We start from the raw sequence: 20,966 nt of genomic DNA on the forward strand, positions 1-20,966 counted from the left end.
GCATTATGAATGTTCTGCTTTGTTCCGCTCATTCTGTGTAATAGACTCTATTACTATGTAGTATAATATTTAGCCTACTTTCGCTGCAGTTCCTCACACCTTTTCAGAGCAGCTTATTTCCCTTCATCACCTATATTGTTTGTTGCAATAGTTTGCAGCCAATGTCAGTTTGCAGCTGCTGTTTCGTGTTTTCTAGGTCAGATCTCATCTCCTTCCATAGCCACCCAAATCGCTAGAAATCAGTTGTCAATTTGCAAAAGTCTAAAAGTTCAAAGATTTAATGAAAGCTGGGGACAAGAGATTAGTGGATTCTCTCCCAACATTTGCAATGAAAGTTGGGAGGAAAACTTTAAAAAAAATGAATATATTTTAAAACATGTCAATAAATGTGAAGTAAGGTGAATGAACAAGAGTACAATCCCATCTAGGTCTACTTAGTAGCAGTGATGGGGAATAAATTTGATTCAGTTTGCATTTAAAGGTGAATCTATCAAATTCACATTTACCCAGATTTTTAAGACAGCTCTTCAACCAAACAATTTTTACAAAAAAATAATATATTAGAGGAAAGTGTGCATAACTATATTAGTGAAAATCACATACAAAAACATGCATAGTATTAGGAGAAATCGCTTGCAAAAATAGCATACATTAGTCAAAACGGCATACAAAAATTTGCACTAAAATTTCTCCTAATACATTGCAAATTGCTGTAGAATGTGGAAAACTGAATCTGAAACAGTGGTGGGGCGTGGGTGGGATGATAATCTGTAAGAAACAAAATTGTCAGGTCTTTCCACCCCTACTCAGAAGTAAGCACCATTCACTGCAACGCAGTGAACAGAGTTCCATGCAGGAGTTCCATACAGTACAGTGGTACCTCGGGCTACAGACGCTTCAAGTTACGCGATTTTGGGTTGCGCACCACGCCAAACCCGGAAGTACTGGAACGGGTTACTTCTGGGTTTCGGTACTTGAGCACGCACAGAAGCACCAAATCGCGCTTTGCGCATGCACAGAAGTACCAAATCGCAACCCGCGCATGCACAAACACAGTGCTGCAGGTTGCAAACAGTGCGGGTTGAGAACGTGCCTCCCGCACGGATCATGTTTGCAACCCAAGGTTCCACTGTACACTGAGTTCCATGCAGAAATGTCAAGGCCCCATGGATCTGAGATGTGCATTGTTTTATTTCTGTGAGGGATTTAGTCAGTGGCCTTGAAGCTCCTCAGGCAGGCATTCTCTTTGAGCTACAAGGTCCAAGCTTAGAACATCATCTCCTAACTGACAGGAACATTTTGTACAAAGATTACCATAATAAAGGACAAAAGTGGTAAGGACCTAACAGAAGCAGAAGACGTCAAGAAGAGGTGGCAAGAATACACAGAGGAATTATACCAGAAAGATATGGATGTCTCATACACCCCAGGTGTGGTTGCTGGCCTTGAGCCAGACATCCTGGAGAGTGAAGTCAAATGGGCACTGCTAATAACAAGGCCAGTGGAAGTGATGATAATCCAGCTGAATAATTTAAAATTTTAAAAGATGATGCTGATGTGGGAGGGGTTAACAAGTCTCAGATGTAGGGATGGGGAACCTGTTGTTCTCTGGATTTTTTTTGTTCATAGACTCATAGAATTGTAGAGCAGGCCACAAGTATCATATGGTCCAAGCTCCTTGTCATTGGATAGCAGCTCCTATCAGCTTCAGTCAGCATGGTCGATGGTCAGGGCTGATTGGAGCAGCAGCCTCACAACTTGGGCGGGACGCCCAGCCCCAAGGACACATGCCACGCCCCTGCAGGCAGTGCATCCTGCCCCCAGGATGCATGCCAGGCCACCCCCCCGCCTGCTCTCCACCCCCCCCCCCGTGCCGGAGCATGAAGCTCCACCACTGATGCCAGCTGGTCAACTTAATTTCTTCCATTGCTTTCAGTTGGACATGCAATCCACAGTCCTGTACAGATGTTCATAAGGCTTACTGTCTGAAGCTATTGCATATTTCGCCATAAATACTAGAGAGTTCTGTGATAGGTGTGCAGATAGTAGCCCTACAGCACAAACCAATGCATGTTTACTTGGAAAGAAGTCTCACTACTTCCGCTGGGACTAACAATCGCAATCCTAAGCATGTCTACTCAAAAGGATTATTATTTTGGGGGGGGACCATTTCCTTTTTTGCTTTAATAAAATTTTATGAGTTTTTAAACCATTTAACAAATTCAGATCAATTTCAGTACAATATTCCCTTATACTTTTGCCTTCCCACCCTTTATTCCGTGACGTTTCAATTCAAATCATTCATCTACTGCCGTAAAAGTAGTATGTCTCCAAAACATATACCCTACATTACATTCCTTTATCATTCCTCAAGTCCTGCCTGTGATTTCATTTGACTGTAATATTTTCTCAGATAATCCGAAAATGGTCCTTTCCCAGGTTGACGAGTCCCATCTGCCCCTCACTTCCCTCCTCAGCACGTGCAGAAACCTTCTTGACCATTGGACCCACTATTGGCCTTGTCAGCTCAATTCACCAGAGCCTCTCTTCATATGCAGGGGAAGTGCCTAATTCACTGAGGGTTTGAGACCCATCAGCTGCCCTCACTTGGTTTAATCAGCCAGTCAAAGCTTTTCCTGTGGTGTGGCCACTGTCAATGTTGCAGTGTTGTCATGCTGACAGTTTCTAGGGGCCACAGGTGAGCTCTGAGCACAGGGTGGGGGCGAAAGATGGACAAGCTACCTCAGAAGGAGTACAACATTTCCCCCACCAGAGGTACTCCTCTTCCCCTAATACTCCACACACTTCTTAGCAGAACTTCCTCCCAGGAAAACGTGCAAAGGATTGCAGCCTAAAGTAATTCCTAGTGAATCCAACGTGACTTAACAGATTCATGGGATTGCAGCCTTAACTACAGTGGTACCTCAGGTTACAGATGCTTCAGGTTACATACTCCGCTAACCCAGAAATAGTACCTTGGGTTAAGAACTTTGCTTCAGGATGAGAACAGAAATTGTGCGGTGGTGGGGCAGCAGTGGGAGGCCCCATTAGCTAAAGTGGTGCTTCAGGTTAAGAACAGTTTCAGGTTGAGAACGGACCTCCAGAACGAATTAAGTTCTTAACCCGAGGTACCACTGTACAACTATATAAACCAAACCAGGGCCACACATGAAATAGAACAAGCTGATTTAGGGATTTTTTTTTATCTTCCTAGAACAGGAATCCACAATGAAAAATTAATTGTATTAAAAAAGTGTTGATTGCCATTATAAAACGAAATAATAAAAAACTTTTCCAAAATGGTGTCCTATTGCCCTCTACTGGCAGGCAAAGGGGAGGAACCCAAGTGAAAACTTTCGAAGCATAAATATACAATGGTACCTCAGGTTAAGTACTTAATTCGTTCCGGAGGTCTGTACTTAACTTGAAACACCACTTTAGCTAATGTGGCCTCCCACTGCCGCCGCGCCGCCAGAGCATGATTTCTGTTCTCAACCTGAAGCAAAGTTCTTAACCTGAAGCACTATTTCTGGGTTAGCAGTCTGTAACCTGAAGCATATGTAACCTCAAGCGTATGTAACCCGAGGTACCACTGTAGATCTAAAAGGTAAAAGTAAAGGGACCCCTGACCGTTAGGTTCAGTCATGGACGACTCTGGGGTTGCGGCGTTCATCTCACTTTATTGGCCGAGGGAGCCAGAGTTTGTCCGCAGACAGCTTCTGGGTCATGTGGCCAGCATGACTAAGCCGCTTCTGGCGAACCAGAGCAGCACACGGAAACGCTGTTTACCTTCCCGCCAGAGCGGTGCCTATTTATCTACTTGCACTTTGACGTGCTTTCGAAGTGCTAGGTTGGCAGGACCTGGGATCGAGCAACGGGAGCTCACCCCGTCGCAGGGATTTGAACTGCTGACCTTCTGATCGACAAGCCTGAGGCTCTGTGGTTTAGACCACAGCGCCACCCGCGTCCCACAGTGCCACCCGCGTCCCACATCGCCATCTATTTAATGCTATAAACAGCATGTGTGCCTTTGGTTTAGCAAATGGGTGAGAGAGGCAGTTGAAAGTGGATATTTAAACGTGTTGGATATTAAATATCTTGGATATTTAAAGGTGTTGTCTTCTTTTAAAATGTGTTTCTCCCTGCCACCACAACAAACCAAAAGTCAATTGTGACAAAAGAATTTAATAGTAAACAAAGTGTGGGAACAAAATACAAAAAAAGAAAATGTGCTCCAGAAAGGCAAGGATTACAAAAACATATATAAATTCCATACATTTCAAAAGAGACATTTCTTTTTTTTTTTTTTTAAAGAATAAAGAATAAAGAACTGAACAGAAACCAGGAATGTATTGATTTGTGTATCCTTTACATAGAAGAAGGGGACAGGAATGGCAGGACAGCATTCCAAGACAATAGCCCACCAGCACTATACTATTAAAGTAGTATCATACCACTTTAAACCGTCTTGGCTTCCCCCAAAGAATCCCGAAATATGTGGTTTGTTCAGGGCACTGAGAGTTGTTAGGAAACCCTCAGAGAGCTACAATTCCTAGCATTCCTTGGGAAGAAGGATTGATTGGGAACTGTAGCACTGTGATGGGAACAGGGGTCAACTCTCAGTACCCATGGCAAAGTTACCAGGATTCTTTGGGGGAAGCCACCGCTGTTTAAAGTGGTATGATACTGCTTTAAATACCTAGTGCAAAAGGAAGACATCATTATGTGTAGAGCAGCCTTTGTCAACCTGGTGCCTTCCAGGTGTTTTGAACTACAAGCCCCATCAGTCTTAGCCAGCATGTGCTAACTGGAGCTGATGGGAGATGTAGTTCAAAACTTCTGAAGGGCACCAGGTTAGCAAAGTCTGGTATCGGAGGTTGATCCCAAGTTAGAATTTCACAGCCAGTTTCTTGGACTGGGGCTCAAAAGGGTCATAAGGAACAGGGGAAGACCTGAGCAACTATAAGGCTTCCTGTTTTCCTTGGAAGGGAACAGAAACAACCTATGCACATCATCCATCGCCAGCGACAAGATGCTTTGGAAGATCTAAGGGGCTGCAGCAGATTCAGATTCCAAGTATGCTCAGCCAGAAAACTCAACTCTGCTTGGTGTTACGTATGCTCTTTCATAACTGGTTCAGACATCTATGCCAAAGCCTGAAAAAAATATTAAACTAGATTTGTTGTATTTGCAGACAGTTCTGGACAGGCATGCGGACATTCCTGAATGGTTGAATCAAGTGCTATTTTACTGGCAATCATCCATTGCCAAGAGCAGCACTATCCAGTTGTGCCCTTTTCCACAAATAAACACACCTCGAAGTCATGGCTGCTATTCTGCTGCCTGTATAGGTAAAAACTAGGCTGGGCAGCAGTAGATGTTTGGGGGAAATGGAGTTGAAAGGGTTACCATGAATTGCCATTGGGTCTTCACACAAGGGCAGTCAATATGATGACCTCCAGATGATGCTAGGACTACAACTTCCAACATCCTTTACCAATGGTCCCACTTGCCAGGGTGGATTGAGTTGTAGTCCAGCATCTTGAGAGCACCACATTGGGTACCTCTTCCATTGAGCGACAAGTACTTTGGAATGACTCTAAACATCTGGAAAATCGGTACAATCAGTCTCCTTGCACAACCATATCTCCCATACAATAGGAAGTCTGTGTGTGAGAGATGTCTTTGGTTACTATCAAAGCAGGCACTGATGTTGCACTTGCTGTTAGGAAACTAAGTTCACTATTTGAAGAACAGAACACAGCCACCATCTTTGTAGCTTCACCATCAGCCACTGGCAATCCAGGGCCTGCTTAGGGTTTCTGTCTTTTTGGCAGAAAACAGAAAAGCCAGAAATACCAGCACAATATTTTCCACACAGTGCAGGAATACTGTGTCTCAGGTGGCTTTTTTTTTAATGGGAAATGTGTAACCACCTTCAAGGTCCTTCTCAGCAGAGTCTTTGACCTTAACACTGATACTGTAACATATGGCCAAAGATTCCTGGAGCAATTATTGTCTTACAGTGAAAAGCAACCAGTGTGTTAATAATTCCAATGGTTACTCTCGTATTAAATGTGTGGTAGAAATAACCCCCCCCCCCATTCACCAGTGCTTCCTATCATCCCTCCAAACCCTCAATAAATGATCACAGTGAAGACATTAGTATATGCTATTAATGCAGCTATTGGCAGTGTAGACAGTTCTTCTGAATGGCTACTGAACAATCTGAGGCATTTCACTCCATGCTTTGGCCTTTTTCCTGGCCAGAGAAAGCCAAGGTGGCTCAGCAGGACTGCATGATGACATTGGTAGGCTTGGCAATGGCCTCGTTTCCTTTTCCATTTGAGGGGCTTCCTGAGGCTTTGTTCTAACAGATGTTGCTGGGGAGAAAAGGAGGACATTAAGTAGGCTCTATGGGGCTGAAGAGCACACCCCAAGCATCACCCTTTGGAAACAACCACCCAAGTAGGACGGAACCACCACAAAACATGCCACCCACCCCCCAGCTTGGACAGTTGCTACAGAAGGATTCTATGGTTGATGCCATCAAAAGCTGCTGAGAGGTCAAGGAGAATTAATTCTCCTGTCTCTCTCCTGACAAAAATCAATATACAGAGCAACCTAAGCACTTTCTGTGTCAAAATTGGGCCTAAACTCCAGTTGAAGTGGATCTAGAAAATCAGTTTCCTCTGAGAAAGCAAGGATCTGGTCCTTCACCACCCGCTTAAGAACCTTGCCCAAGAAGGAGAGATTGACAACAGACAGGAAATTGCTCAGATTTTTTGAATCCAGGGAGGGTTTCTTAAGCAGTGGTCTTATCGCTGCATCCTTCAAGCAAGCACGAACCACTTCCTCACAAGAAAACATTAATCACCTCCTTGGACGAGCCAGCTGTCTCCTCCCTGCTAGTTTTTATCAGCCAAGAGGGCCGAGGTTCAGAGAACAGGCGGTCGCTCTGACCGATCCAAGCGCTATGTCTGTGTCCTTGGGCCTTACTGAAACTCATCCAACAGGACAAAGCAGTGCCATGTAACCCCCTTGAGATTAAACTGCGTAACACTGGAGATGAGTTCTCAGCAGATGCAAGTGATTTATTCTTCAAAATGCTTTGTCAACAAGTCACAGTGAGCTCTAATCAGTTTTGCTACCTCCTTTGGGCCAGACTGTAAAAGGTCTCATGCTACCCGGGAAAGTTTTGCTTAATGAGGATGCAATCCCTAGCTAGCAGGATGAGCGGTTAGGGATGGTGCAAATTGTAGCCCAACAACTGCTGGGAACCCAAGTTTGAGAAACACTGGCTTAAAACAATAAGCGAGAAGCTGTGGCCCTCCAGAGGTGGCCCATCAGCCCCAGCCAGCATGCCCAATGGTCAAGGATGGTGGGAACTGGATTCCAACAGCACCTGGAGGGCTGCAGGTTCCCCGTCCCTTGGTTAGGGGATGGCTTCCTGATCCTGTAAAGTGTGCAGGAATTATTGTCTTCCTCAATTAAGGGATGGTGCCTGTGGTGCCTGTGTCGCTGTGCTTCAATAAACTGTGGTTAAGGCAGAGTAAGAAGGGGAAGAAGAGCTACAGCTCATCTACTTTGTATGCAGAAGGTCCCAGCTTCAATCCCTGGCAATCCTTGGGAGAGACTCTGCCTAAAGTCCTGGATGGCTGCTGCCTATCAGGGTAAGGTAAAGGTACCCCTGCCCGTACGTGCCAGTCGTGTCCGACTCTGGGGTTGCGCGCCCATATTGTTTAAGAGGCCGGGAGCCAGCGCTGTCCGAAGACACTTCCGGGTCACGTGGCCAGTGTGACAAGCTGCATCTGGCGAGCCAGCGCAGCACACAGAACACCGTTTACCTTCCCGCTAGTAAGTGGTCCCTATTTATCTACTTGCACCTGGGGGTGCTTTCGAACTGCTAGACTGGCAGGCGCTGGGACCGAGCAACGAGAGTGCATCCCGCCGCGGGGATTCGAACCGCCGACCTGACGATCAGCAAGTCCTAGGCGCAGAGGTTTTACCCACAGCGCCACCCGTGTCCCTGCCTATCAGGGTAGACAGCACCAAATTTGATAGATCCATGGCCTGATTAAGTAAAAGGCAGTTTTCTAAATTCACAAAGAGAAGTGAAATTCTGCTGGAAGGATGGAAAACATGTTGAAGGGGAGGTAGTGGATCTACTTTCCTGGAAGAACTGTCAACACTGTACCTCCACCTGTGCTCTGCTTGTTTGTTTGTAAATAAGTCCTATTGGGAAGACCCAGTTTTCCGAGTGCATGTTCTGGAAGTTGGGCAATGGGGCAGTACAGGATTCCTTTTGGTGTACCGACCTCCCCGCTACACCAAGGATTCCCTGCCCGAGCTGCTTCAGGTCGTGGCGGATGTTCTCCTGGAGACACCCAGCTTGGTTGTCCTAGGGGATTTTAACATCCATGCCGACACGACCTTACAAGGAGCCACTCGGGACTTTGTGGAAAGCATGGCCACCATGGGGCTGTCCCTGCATAAGTCTGGCCCAACCCATAGCCGCGGACATGCCTTGGACCTGGTGTTTACCTCTATGGATGTTGGTGATCTGACACTAATTAAAAGCGAAATGAAAGAAGTGCCATGGTCAGATCACTTCCTGGTGCAACTGGACTTCTCTGCGACCCATCCCCTCTGCAGGGAGGTGGGACCAATTCGGATGGTCCGCCCCCGCCACTTAATGGATCCAAATGGTTTCCAGAGAGTGGTAGGGGATGCTTTATCCCATGTTGATGGCCTTTCAGCTGATTCCCTGGTGGCCCGCTGGAATGTGGAGATAACCAGGGCTATTGACTGTTTGGCTCCAAAGCGCCCTCTCCGATTGCATGGAGCCCGGACAGCCCCGTGGTTTTCCACGGATCTGAGGGCAATGAAACAATCGTTGAGACGGCTAGAGCACCAGTGGCGGATAACTCATTCCGAATCTGACCGGACACAGGTTAGAGCTCAACGTCGAGCCTACCAAGTGGCGATAGCGACGGCGAAGAATTTCTTCACCACCTCTATTGCATCTGCAGAAAACAGCAGCAGGAGACTTTTTCAGGTGGTTCACAATTTAGCGGAACCACCTGCAACATTGGGGCCCAGTTCTCCTGGAATGATTTTGCAAAGTTTTTTGCAGATAAAATCGCTCAGATTCGGGAAGAAGTAGACTCCACCGTGGGAGCAGGACCGGGGTGGGAGAGTGCTAGAGTTCTGTCTAGTCAAGTTGATTGGGATCAATTCCAATCTGTTACCTCCGAGGATGTGGACAGGCTGCTTGGACGAGTGAAACCAACCACCTGTCTCCTGGATCCTTGCCCATCCTGGCTTATAAAAGCTAGCCGGGAAGGACTGGGCGATGGGCTTCGTGGGGTGGTGAATGCTTCCCTCCGTGAGGGAGCCTTCCCAGACCCGCTGAAAGAGGCGGTTATTAAACCGCTTCTTAAAAAACCATCTTTAGATGCGGCCATGATGGCCAACTATCGCCCAGTCTCAAATCTTCCATTCTTAGGCAAGGTGATTGAGCGAGCGGTTGCTGAACAACTCCAGGCACACCTGGAAGAAGCGGACCATTTGGATCCCTTCCAGTCGGGATTCAGGCCTCATCATGGGACTGAAACTCCCTTGGTCGCACTGGTTGATGTCCGGCGGGCTAGGGACAAAGGTGGGCTAGGGACAAAGGTGAGAGCTGTTTCCTAGTTCTGCTGGATCTCTCAGCGGCGTTTGATACAATCGACCATAACATCCTTCTGGACCGTCTTGAGGGGCTGGGAGCTGGGGGCACTGTCATACAGTGGTTCCGCTCCTTCCTCCTGGGCCGTGTTCAGAAAGTGGTGGTGGGGGATGAGTGTTCAGACCCCTGGGCTCTCACTTGTGGGGTGCCTCAGGGTTCTGTCCTCTCCCCCATGCTTTTCAACATTTACATGCAGCCGCTGGGAGAGATCATCAGGAGGTTTGGGCTGGTTGTTCAGCAGTATGCAGATGATACCCAGCTCTACCTCTCTTTTAAATCAGAACCAGTGAAGGCGGTGAAGGTTCTGTGTGAGTGTCTGGAGGCGGTTGGAGGATGGATGGCGGCTAACAGATTGAGGTTGAATCCTGACAAGACAGAAGTACTGTTTTTGGGGGACAGGAGGCGGGCAGGTGTGGAGGATTCCCTGGTCCTGAATGGGGTAACTGTGCCCCTGAAGGACCAGGTGCGCAGCCTGGGAGTCATTTTGGACTCACAGCTGTCCATGGAAGCACAGGTCAAATCTGTGTCCAGGGCAGCTGTTTACCAGCTCCATCTGGTACGTAGGCTGAGACCCTATCTGACTGTCTCGCCAGAGTGGTGCATGCTCTGGTTATCTCCTGCTTGGACTACTGCAATGCACTCTACGTGGGGCTACCTTTGAAGGTGACTCGGAAACTACAACTAATCCAGAATGCGGCAGCTAGACTGGTGACTGGGAGTGGCCGCCGAGACCATATAACACCGGTCTTGAAAGACCTACATTGGCTCCCAGTATGTTTCCGAGCACAATTCAAAGTGTTGGTGCTGACCTTTAAAGCCCTAAACGGCCTCGGTCCAGTATACCTGAAGGAGCGTCTCCACCCCCATCATTCTGCCCGGATGCTGAGGTCCAGCGCCGAGGGCCTTCTGGCGGTTCCCTCATTGCGAGAAGCAAAGCTACAGGGAACCAGGCAGAGGGCCTTCTCGGTAGTGGCACCCGCCCTGTGGAACGCCCTTCCAGCAGATGTCAAAGCGATAAACAACTACCTGACATTCAGAAGACATCTTAAGGCAGCCCTGTTCAGGGAAGTTTTTAACATGTGATTTTACTGTATTTTTGGTTTTTATGGAAGCCGCCCAGAGTGGCTGAGGAGGCCCAGCCAGATGGGCGGGGTATAAATAATAAATTATTATTATTATTATTATTATTATTATTATTATTATTATTATTATATGTCCTGGCTGATTAAAGGTTGTCTAGGCTAACCTCCCACTATGCAGGAATCTTCTTCAAAATGAACCCAAGTCTCAGTGAAGACTGCCCCTGAAGTTTTTCACTGCCCATGGAAGAATTGCATGCATGCATCATCCTGCAATATATCCAAAAATAGCTGCTATTTCCATCCAAGCACAGTGCTATATCAAAGTTTAAACATCCCTTCCACATTAGTTGAGCTCAATGGGGGAAGGTTAAATAACCACTCCTGTTCTTTTTTCCAGTTTTTAATACCTTTTATAGCTGATGGAGCCATCTTCAATGGGACTTTACTCTCAAGTGTACGTACTTGAGGAGCACTGGTCTTCTTCAATATATTCTCACTGGTAAAATTTGTTTGCTATAAGGCAAAAAAGAAGAATGCAATTCATGCACTGCAGAGCAGATGAAGCTTGAGTGACTTAAGTCCATTGACTTCAATCAGTAACATATGACTAGTGTTGGATTTCACCCAATGGTTTTTCCAGTTTAACAAACAGTGGTTTAGAAAGTTGGGAGTGAGCTTCAGGCCCAGGCACTCCTTTTCCCTTCCTCCCATTGCAATTGCATCCTAATTACTACTGAAATAGGGAACTCTGGTTTAATGTCAGTGTATTAATCAGGACTCTAAGCCACAGTCAAATCCTTGTTTAAGTGCCTAGTAAGCAAACCAAATCCAGAGCATAGCTGTCAACCTTCAGATTTGAAAATAAGGGATCAGCAGCCTCGAAAATAAGGGATCAGCAGCCTCACCTGTCCCGGGGACAGTCTACAGGATATCTAACAATCCGGGATAGCAGCAGGAAGCAGCGGGAAACAGCGCTGGAATAAGGGAATTTCCCTCAAAAAAAGGGAAGGTTGACAGCTATGATCCAGAGGGATTCTTCCTACATTGCAGCTTGTATGCCACTTTGCAAGTCACCATCAAAATCCTATCACTAAACTTACATGCAAATTAGAAACTATAAAAATCTAAAACTGAGCAGCATTTGAAAAACACGTACATAAACGTTTTTAAGAGCCAGGCTAACTTCATCAAGCCTTAATTACAGGCTCAGTTCCCACTTTTGTCCAATATATCAGACCCCGGAGACGAAAGACATGAAAAGTAACTTTGATTTATACAGACCAGGGTTGAAGCATCAAAGGGGAGTGCAGACTTGGCACTGGCTTCTGGCTTCCTAAACAAAGATTTACCACGGCAGGACTGTTCCATCTGAAAGATGAATGGCTTGGCTGAGCCATGAACAGTTTCTGTGCATAAAGTACTCCCACAACAGTCATAGAAACATAAGAAAGTGACTTATACTGAGAAAGACTTTTGTTCCATCCACTGACTAACAGTCGTTTTCCAAGGTTGCAGACCCACAGCCTCTTCTGCTGACTCTCACAGATTCAGAGTCAGCCCCCGACAGGAAACAGGGTAGCATCAGGACATGCGTCAGGACACAGACATCAGGACATACATAATGAACACAATGCCCTGGAACAAGGTTTCCCAAACGTGGGTCTCCTCCTGCTGTTTTGGGACTATAGTTCCCATCATCCCCTGACCACTGGTCCTGCTAGCTAGGGATAATGGGAGCTGCAGTCCAAAAACAAATGGAGACCCAAGTTTAGGGAACCCTGCCCTAGAGACTATTATACTGAGGAGAGGGTGAAGCTCTCAGGAAGTCATATGCTCGACCTCCACTGGTGTTACTATGGTAACCCAGTGCACCTGGAAGCATTATCTCAGAACATCAAGACGTGTGGGATGTGCTCCTCAACTCAAGAGCCCAAGCACTGTGTACAATTAACCAATTGTTCACATGACACCAACACGAAGTACCCTACACACAAACCCAGAGACCATGTCTAAACGAAGCAGGATGTGCTTCCTTCCCTGCAACTGTCACAATATTGAAGTCAAGTTTTGGAGAGTTAGGCTCTTAAAAAAATAAATCCTGATATCCAAACGTATTAGTGAGAGTGGCCATGGCTCAGTGGCAGAGCATAGGCAGTTTAATCCCTGGTAGCCAAAGCTGAAGGGGTACTTAAGTAGCAGATGATGGGAACAATGCTGGTTCTAGGTTCCGCAGAGGTGCTTCTTTGGACACCTCTTTGTCTCCTCTCTTGCTCTCTGAGGCACTGCTGCCCATTCCTTGCTCCAGACAACCACCTATTAAGGCCTGTGGATGGTGCAGCCGTGTCCCTTCGCTCATCACTGCCCGTATGTTCAGATACAGAAGGTGAACACAGGCAGTGACCGCAAAGAGGAGCAGGAAGGTAAGTCTGTATGCAGAGTGTGGCAGTGGTCAGGGGCCAGGGCCTTGAAAAGAGCCCAGTAACACCTGCCCTTGGTGCTGGCCCTGGATTGGAAGAATCCTGCTTGAAAGCCGAAGAGCCACTGCCAGTCAGAGTAGGCAATACGGGCTAGATGGACAAACAGTCTGACCTGATGAAGCAGCTTTCTACATAACAACACACACACACACACACGTACTCAAGGTGCACAATTACTGAAAATTAAAATCAGAAATAAAACTATCAGTCAATCTCCGAGTATACCAACGGAGAGCTTCCTGCAAAACTATCCCGCTAAATGATATGAACAAGGGTCAGTGTGCACCTACCTTTTCCTGCTGAGAAATGCTGCTGCGCTTCTCCCCTCCTTGTTCAGTTTTGGCAGAGGTTTTATCCTCGCATTTCTGTTCTTTCGCAAGAGGGTGACCCTGGAAGCCTTTCTGCTTTAGTTTTGCCATCAGAATCCATGCTGGTTCAGAGGATGTGCTTTCCAGATGTGAGGCCGGGGTTTTCCCTAGGGATTGGAGAGAAACTGATCAAACTTTCACACTGGCCTCCCTCCCGGTGCACCTGACGCATGCAGAGCGCCATGCAGCCTTGGTAAAAAAATCTGTTTGGGGACTGCAATCACACGATCACATACACTTAATCCACACACGGACAGGCACAATCGCAAATATGTAAGATTATTATTATTTATCAATTGTATATATTTCCCTTCATCCAAGGGTCACAGTATAAAAACACAAAATACATAACATAAAAACACAAAATACATGACATAATAAGAAACAAAACAATACCCCCGCTGCCGCCCACCAACACTTTAAAAGGCTGTAGATTGTTTAATCAGTGAAAGGCCTGGGTGAAGAGGAAAGTTTTTGCTTGACACCTAAAGATATGTAAAGGTGGCCCCAGGTAAGCCTCTCTGGGGACAGTATTCCATAAATGGGGAGCCACATGTTCCCATTTTGCCGCATTCCAGACCTCTTGTGAAGGAGCTACACAGAGCAGGGCCCCAGATGATAATGACAGGGTCCGGGTCAGTTCATAGGGAGAGAGGCAGTCCTTGAGGTATTGTGGTCCTGGAACAACCTGGCTACCAGCTGAAGTTTCTGAGCTGTCTTCAGAGGCAGCTTCATTGCAGTAATCTAACCAATAGAGCATAGACAACAGTATAGGCTATCCCTATCCAGAAAGGAGTGAAGCTGGGCCACCAACTAAAGCTGATAGAAGGCACTCCAGGCCACTGAGGCCACCTGAGCCTCAAGTGACAGCAATGGATCCAGAAGAACCCTAAAGCTATGTACCTGAACCTTAATGGGTAGGAGTGAACCCCCATTAAGAGCAGGTCTGGAGAACCGCCCACTAACAGTGCCTCCATCTTATCTGGATTGAGCTTCAGTTTGTTGACTATCATCCAATCCATTACAGAGGAAAAACAACAGTCCAGCACATCTACTGCAACACCAGCAGATGTAAAAGAAAACTCCAAAACTCTGGATGACCCTAACTCAACTGTTTCATGCCCTGATGCTGCCCTGAGTACCCAGGTGGGTACAAGCTGGTTGAGACCAACTGCACCCTGCTCACCCAGGTCTCAGTGATACAGACTAGTTCAGCCTCCTCATCCACAATCAGATTCTGTGGTAAGGGAGGTCTTAGAATTCAGCACTGACTTAGCATTCAACAGCAGCAGTGGCAGACCAGAGGGTGGCTGATATGACAAAGCTACTGCCCATGGAAATAGAGGTATATTATTAATCCTTAGTAAGTCTGTTCAAGTCCACACACACACACACACACACACAGTTTGTAAAAAAGAAAAGTTATTCAACACCCTTTTATTGATCCAGACTCTGCAAAGTGCATCATTCCAAGAAGAGGAATTCAAATCATGTCAATGCACAGCTGAATAGCAAACCCTGCATTACAGTTATTCAAAGTCTCAAATGTCAAAATGCATCCTAAAAACTGCAAAAACTGTTCAAGCTATGGTTCAGATGATCTATTTCTAACTGACGTAGTGCTTATGTATCTGACTGATGGGTTTTTGGAATGAATGAAAGTAAACTCAAATGTTTTTATTGGTTTATTATGTCCCGTTCTGTGAACTTGAAATTGTATATATGCACAAAAATAACAATTTAAAAGTCCACTGTGTTCATAGTGCAGCCAAGCCCACAGAACCTGTATAAAAACGTGGTTTTCTGAATGTATATACAGGGGTGGAATTTTGGCATAAATGCAATCTACACATTAAGAAATAAAAGTAATTATGTACACCAAATACAGACAACTTGTTGAACCACAACTCCCATCGTACATGAGCACTAGCTATGCTGGCTCAGGCCAATGGAAGCTGGATTCCAGCATCATCTGTTGGGCGACATGCAGATGTTTGCAGCATGAAACACAGCTGTTTCCCCACATCTGCCATAACATGTAGCACTCTCCTGAGCATCCATGCATTACCAAGCAGCCAACAAGCAGATGCCTCTAAAGCAGCTGGCTTGTATAATAACACAAATACCTGAGAGCTTGCCTATCTGCTGCTTGGCTTCATCTTCGTCAGGTTTGATGGCTTTGATGGGGTGGTTCTCCTTTTGGAAGATGGGTTTTGGAACCGAAGCTTGAGTGCCACCTGTCAGATTTTGGGGAGGCTTCCCAGAACTTGATGGCATCAGATCTTCTTTGACCAAAGTAGAAGAGGTTCCTGGAACCACAGATGCCAGTTGCTTTGCAGGCTCGTGATGCTTCTGCTGGGTTCGGTATTTCAATAGAGAGGGTGTTCTCCTCAGCTTAACCCCAAATGGGTTCTCACGGTCAAGCATATTTTCTTTTGGCCATTCATTTGCAGAATTTAAGTTGGTGCCAACAGTCCCATTACCCTTGTCAAGACACTCTGGGCTCCTTACTATATATCCCTCTGTGGCTGCATCCAACTGGGGCATTCCTTCAAACAACTCTGGTCTTATGGGTGAAGAAGGGGTGCTTCCAGGGCAGGAACTATCCATGGAACTCGAACCCCCCGAAAGAGACCTCTGCCAGGCTGATGCAATGGTGAACCTGGCAGGCCTAGCAGAAGTGGACTTTGGGTGGGCCTTGGCAATCTCATCTGGACCTTTGCTTTCTTCCATTTTCACATTTCCTGGTAAGTCTCCAGCCTCGTCATCAGAACAGCTACTTTTAGGAGCAACCTTGGGGGATCCTGCAGAGGACATACCTACCAGAGAAGGGTTGCTCAGGTTTCTAAAGCTGGCATCCTCTTGCCCGCCTTGGCTGCTGTTCAAATCAGAACAATAAGGTTCATTTGGGTGGATAGGTTTCTCACCCACGGCACTGTGAAGTGGAAGCTCATCTACTTGGGAATCTGATATGGCTGGTCCTCCCTGTGGAAAGGCTGTTGGCTTTGTGTGGCCTTTGCACAGTTGAATTTCCATATCTGCAGAATGTCCTCCTGTAACTTCTTTGGGTATCTGGTGTTTTTCAAGGGCTGAGTCTACGGCCTTCTCTGCTTCTGTGGGAGCCTCCATAGTGGATGCAGAAAACTGTGGACCGTGCAGTGCAGGGTCTTCCTGAAGCGTGACCGAGCTGTCCCTGTCACCAAGTCTATCTTCTGCTTTATAAATATGTATTGCATCACTGCCATCAATGGAGTCTTTTGCTTTTTGATCTAAAGGTTGTAGGCAAGGTATGTTGTGACACTCTTCTGCTGCATCAGGGTCCTTATCCATGCTATTCCCAGGCAAGGCAGCATCTAAGCATCTAATATTTTCTGTTTCAGGCTGCAAAGGTTCAAATTTCTCAATGATCTCTTTCACGGAGCTCTGTGAGTTCGACATGACGTTATCAGTTGGTTGCCCAGTTGTTTTCACCCCTTCCTCCTCCATCTCTTCTTCTTTGTGCTTTGTTAGAGAGGACAGTGGATTTGGACAGGACACTGTTACAGAAGCCTGGAGATCTGTTTCCATACGGTTCTGGTTCTCAGATTCTAATCTGCAATTCTCCTCAGCACCAGAGCCAGCATTCCAAGAATAATGCAAATCATCAGAGGCCCTTGTCATGGATAATGCATCATTAGTTTGACTCCCATTTAAGTTACTGGTATTCTGGATTGATAGGCCTAAGTAAGAAAGGAGGAGAGAAGAAGATGGTTAAAGAACACAAGAAGCAGAGTCAGATCATTGGTCCATGTCATGGGCTGGCTGGATGCAGAGGAATGGTGGGAGGTACCAGCTGCTTTTGGCTCTGCAGGGTTTCACACAGAAGTCTTTCCCATCCCTATCTGGAGATGCTGGTAAGTGAACCTGGGACCTTTTGCATTGCAAACAATGTGTTCTTCCATAGGTCTGTGGTCTACAGAACCAATACAAACCTCAACACTCTTCCTCACACTCTCCCACATGTGCTGGCACATGCATGATCACACTCTTGCACGCGCACGCATACACACACACACACACACACACACGGAGGCCATTACCTGCCAAGCCCTCCTTTTTTCTACCATCTTCTTCAAGTAATTTTTCATGGTCTGGTTTTCCTTCTCTGGGTTTGAGAAGGCCTTGCTGTTTTGCCACCTCTTTTACCTATCGTGAAAGAGAAAGACAGTTCAGACAATTTGCAGAGGGCACAGATTCCATTTTTTAAACTGAACATAAACAAAAAGGGCTTTCAACCAACAAAAAGGGGGTTGGGGGTTGATCAGCTGCCTGCCTTTTTAAGGCAGCCAACCAATTTCACAATGTAATATTGAAAGGCGCTGTTGGGAACTTAGAATGGAAAGTGAAAGGGGGAAATGATTCCTTTGTTTTGCATCAAACTTTTATTCTTCAAGAGCTTCTGTACAAGATCCAAAGAGAACAGTGTTGATGGAACCATAGGTAAAGGAAACACGTTTGTTTTAACACACCCCTCGACCTCAAGGCAGCTTACGACAATAGACCAATAAAATGTGGCAAAGTCGAATGGATAAAATGGCATGAATCTAACACCTACCCTTCCCAAAGCCTGGAAGACTACAAAAATTACAGACTACAAAAAACCATAAGGAAGTATCTCTTCCAAAAGAACCAGGAAGGAATTGGATCATCCCTCATATCTTTTTTTAAAAAAGTAATCTACCAACCTACAAGAAGAAAACTAGCCCATCCCATTCCTTGTGAGGCTAGTTTTCTTCTTGCAATTAATAAAAAAGGCAACAATTCAAAATGCAATGCTCCCCCATCAGTAACTCAAAGTAGTACAGTCCTTGCTGTCAGCTCAGCATTCTGATGCCTCACTCTGCTGCAAGCGTTGACGAGATCTGGGCAAGAACATTCTTGGAGCAGAGTCCTGTGTGAATATCGTAACAAACAGGAAGGCTCATAAGAGAGAATTTCTTCCAACCTCCAGAAGGCACTTACTGAAATAGCTTGTTTTTTGTGAGTGAAGGCTTTCTGCTTTCGTGGGTTTATTGCAATCTTGTGCTTGGCTGCTGAGGTGTCGAGGCAGCCCAGCAGAATGGGTGGACGGCTGAAATCAACAGGAAGCAAGTGGCAGTATGGCAAGGTAGGACTCCCAACAACTGCAGAGGGTTGTGGGCTAAGGGGTCTGGAGGCGGATTCTGAGGTGACCTGAAAAATGCAGACAGACAAGTTTAATAGGTTTCAGGTCTCCCCTATACATGTGATTATTGTGCTAAAAACAACAACAACAATTTGGCCTAGATGGGTTCAGAAGCTAAAATACTCAGATGTATAAGCACGTAACAAACATTATAAGTAGGTAAGATTCCACCTTTAGACCTGGGAAAATTACTGCACTGAAGTAGGCTGTTGTCCAATCAAGTGAGTATAATATTATTGATAGAGATTGCTGCACTACACACTTTGAAAGTTAAGGATTCCAATCCCTACAAAACTCACAGGCTGAACTTAGGTCGGACATTGGCCTGGTGTGCACAAGGTAGGTCCCATCTGTGCTATACTCTACATTTAAATCAACACCACACAATTTTAAACAGCTGTGGCTCCGCCCCCCCCGCCCCCCTGAATCCTAGGAATTGTAAGTTTGTTCAGGGTGCTGAGAATTATAGCAGATCCCTATTCCCTTCAAAGAGCTACAGTTCCCAGAGTCCCATTTAAAAGACCTATTTCATAATGCTACTAAAAGAAGAAGAAAAAGCAAAGCCAGCACAGACATGGCAATCACCCAGAACAAGCCTTATACATAAAACAACCAATTAAACCAAAGCACCATTTATTTCTACAGCTCAGTTTACAATTAGCCCCACCCCCGAAGGCAGAAATAATAATAAAAAAGGACAGGTCGTTCAGACCCATGTGAAGCTATGGAGGAACGGGGTCTGTCTGGTCCTGTGTGGGATTGAATTCTGCCACCGCAGGAAAAGTACAAAAGGCTGCCGCTTCAGCAGCAGCTGGAAAAATGGCTATTTACCTGGTCATCTTCACTGTCTGTGCCACCTAAACTCAAAGAGTTATAGCGCTGGGCAGGGATTGAGGACTGCAGGATAAAACAAGGGAAAGGGATAAGTCAGGGAAGCATGGTGCTGGTATAGCGTTCTCCAGGATGGCACATAAAAAGGACAGTTATGAGAAAACACAAAGGGGGTGGGGGAAATCGGGGGTGGGGGGAGGAATGTCAACACAGCATCCATCTCTCATGCATTTATGACAATATTGCCGGCAACTATCCTTGCACTGCCAAAATAGCTGCACTAGGACAGATGGGGTTGTACTTGTTGCTATTACAGTGGTACCTCGGGTTAAGAACTTAATTCATTTCGGAGGTCTGTTCTTAACCTGAAACTGTTCTTAACCTGAAGCACCACTTTAGCTAATGAGGCCTCCCGCTGCTGCTGCCGCACGATTTCTGTTCTCATCCTGAAGCAAAGTTCTTAACCCGAGGTACTATTTCTGGGTTAGCGGAGTCTGTAACCTGAAGTGTCTCTAACCTGAGGTACCACTGTATATCCCACCTTTTCTTCAAGGAGCTCAAGGTGATATACACGCAGTGCTCTTTTCCCCTAAAAAAAATGTTTAGGGGTACCCTCATTTTCCTACTCATATTGAAATACTGCCCCTCAATGAGGCCAAACTTAGATTCACAAAATGTTTAGGGGTATGTGTACCCCTGCACCCCCCACCCCCCCCAGGAAAGAAGCACTGCATATAACCTTCTCCCGCTTTCCATTTTATCCTCAACAGTAACCCTGTAAGGTAGGCTAGGCTGAAAGACAGCGGGCAGCATCCAGGGGACTTCATAGCTGAGGGGTGAGTTGAACCCCTCCAGTGCTCTTCAGGAAAGGGCCTGCGCAGAGCAAGGACAAAGTTGTTACGTTTCAGTGCAAAGTTATGTTTGGTTTCTAAGTTCTAGCAAGTGTTTTCAATAAACTGCTGCTTCCAAAGCTTTGGGGTGCACTGGAAAGCTTTAGCCAAGTCTCCTTAAAGTTCTTAATCATGATAGCTAGCTATGGCCTCCAGCAGCAGAGGCAGCGGACCTCTGTTGCTATGCAACAACAGCAGCGGGAGAGGACCCTTGCCCCCATGCCCTGCTTCTGGCCATCCCAGAGGCATCTAGCTTGCCACTGTGTAAAAGAGGATGCAAGACTAGACAGTCATTTGGTCTGGTTCAGCAGGGCTCTCCTGAGAGTTTTCTCTGTTTTGGCTTCATGAGACGTCTCCAAATCAGATTCGCATAAAAATAAAAGTA

General features: G+C 46.2%; 1 protein-coding gene across 1 annotated transcript in view; it reads right to left on the reverse strand.

Moving 5' to 3' along the window:
• Positions 1–4,165: 4,165 nt before the first annotated feature.
• Positions 4,166–20,966, reverse strand: part of LOC309333928 (uncharacterized protein) — a 42,932-nt gene continuing 26,131 nt past the window's right edge. Inside the window, exons 7-14 of the mRNA XM_081847939.1 lie at positions 19,692–19,757; positions 18,659–18,868; positions 17,737–17,842; positions 15,784–17,376; positions 13,580–13,764; positions 12,094–12,180; positions 11,220–11,325; positions 4,166–6,383 (exon numbers count right to left, since the gene is read on the reverse strand). Coding sequence (XP_081704065.1) covers positions 6,217–6,383; positions 11,220–11,325; positions 12,094–12,180; positions 13,580–13,764; positions 15,784–17,376; positions 17,737–17,842; positions 18,659–18,868; positions 19,692–19,757 — 2,520 coding nt within the window. The 3' untranslated portion in view covers positions 4,166–6,216. The remainder of the gene's footprint in view (positions 6,384–11,219; positions 11,326–12,093; positions 12,181–13,579; positions 13,765–15,783; positions 17,377–17,736; positions 17,843–18,658; positions 18,869–19,691; positions 19,758–20,966) is intronic.

This window comes from Podarcis erhardii (genome assembly GCF_964252035.2).
Source record: "Podarcis erhardii genome assembly, chromosome: Z".
NCBI lineage: Eukaryota > Metazoa > Chordata > Lepidosauria > Squamata > Lacertidae > Podarcis > Podarcis erhardii.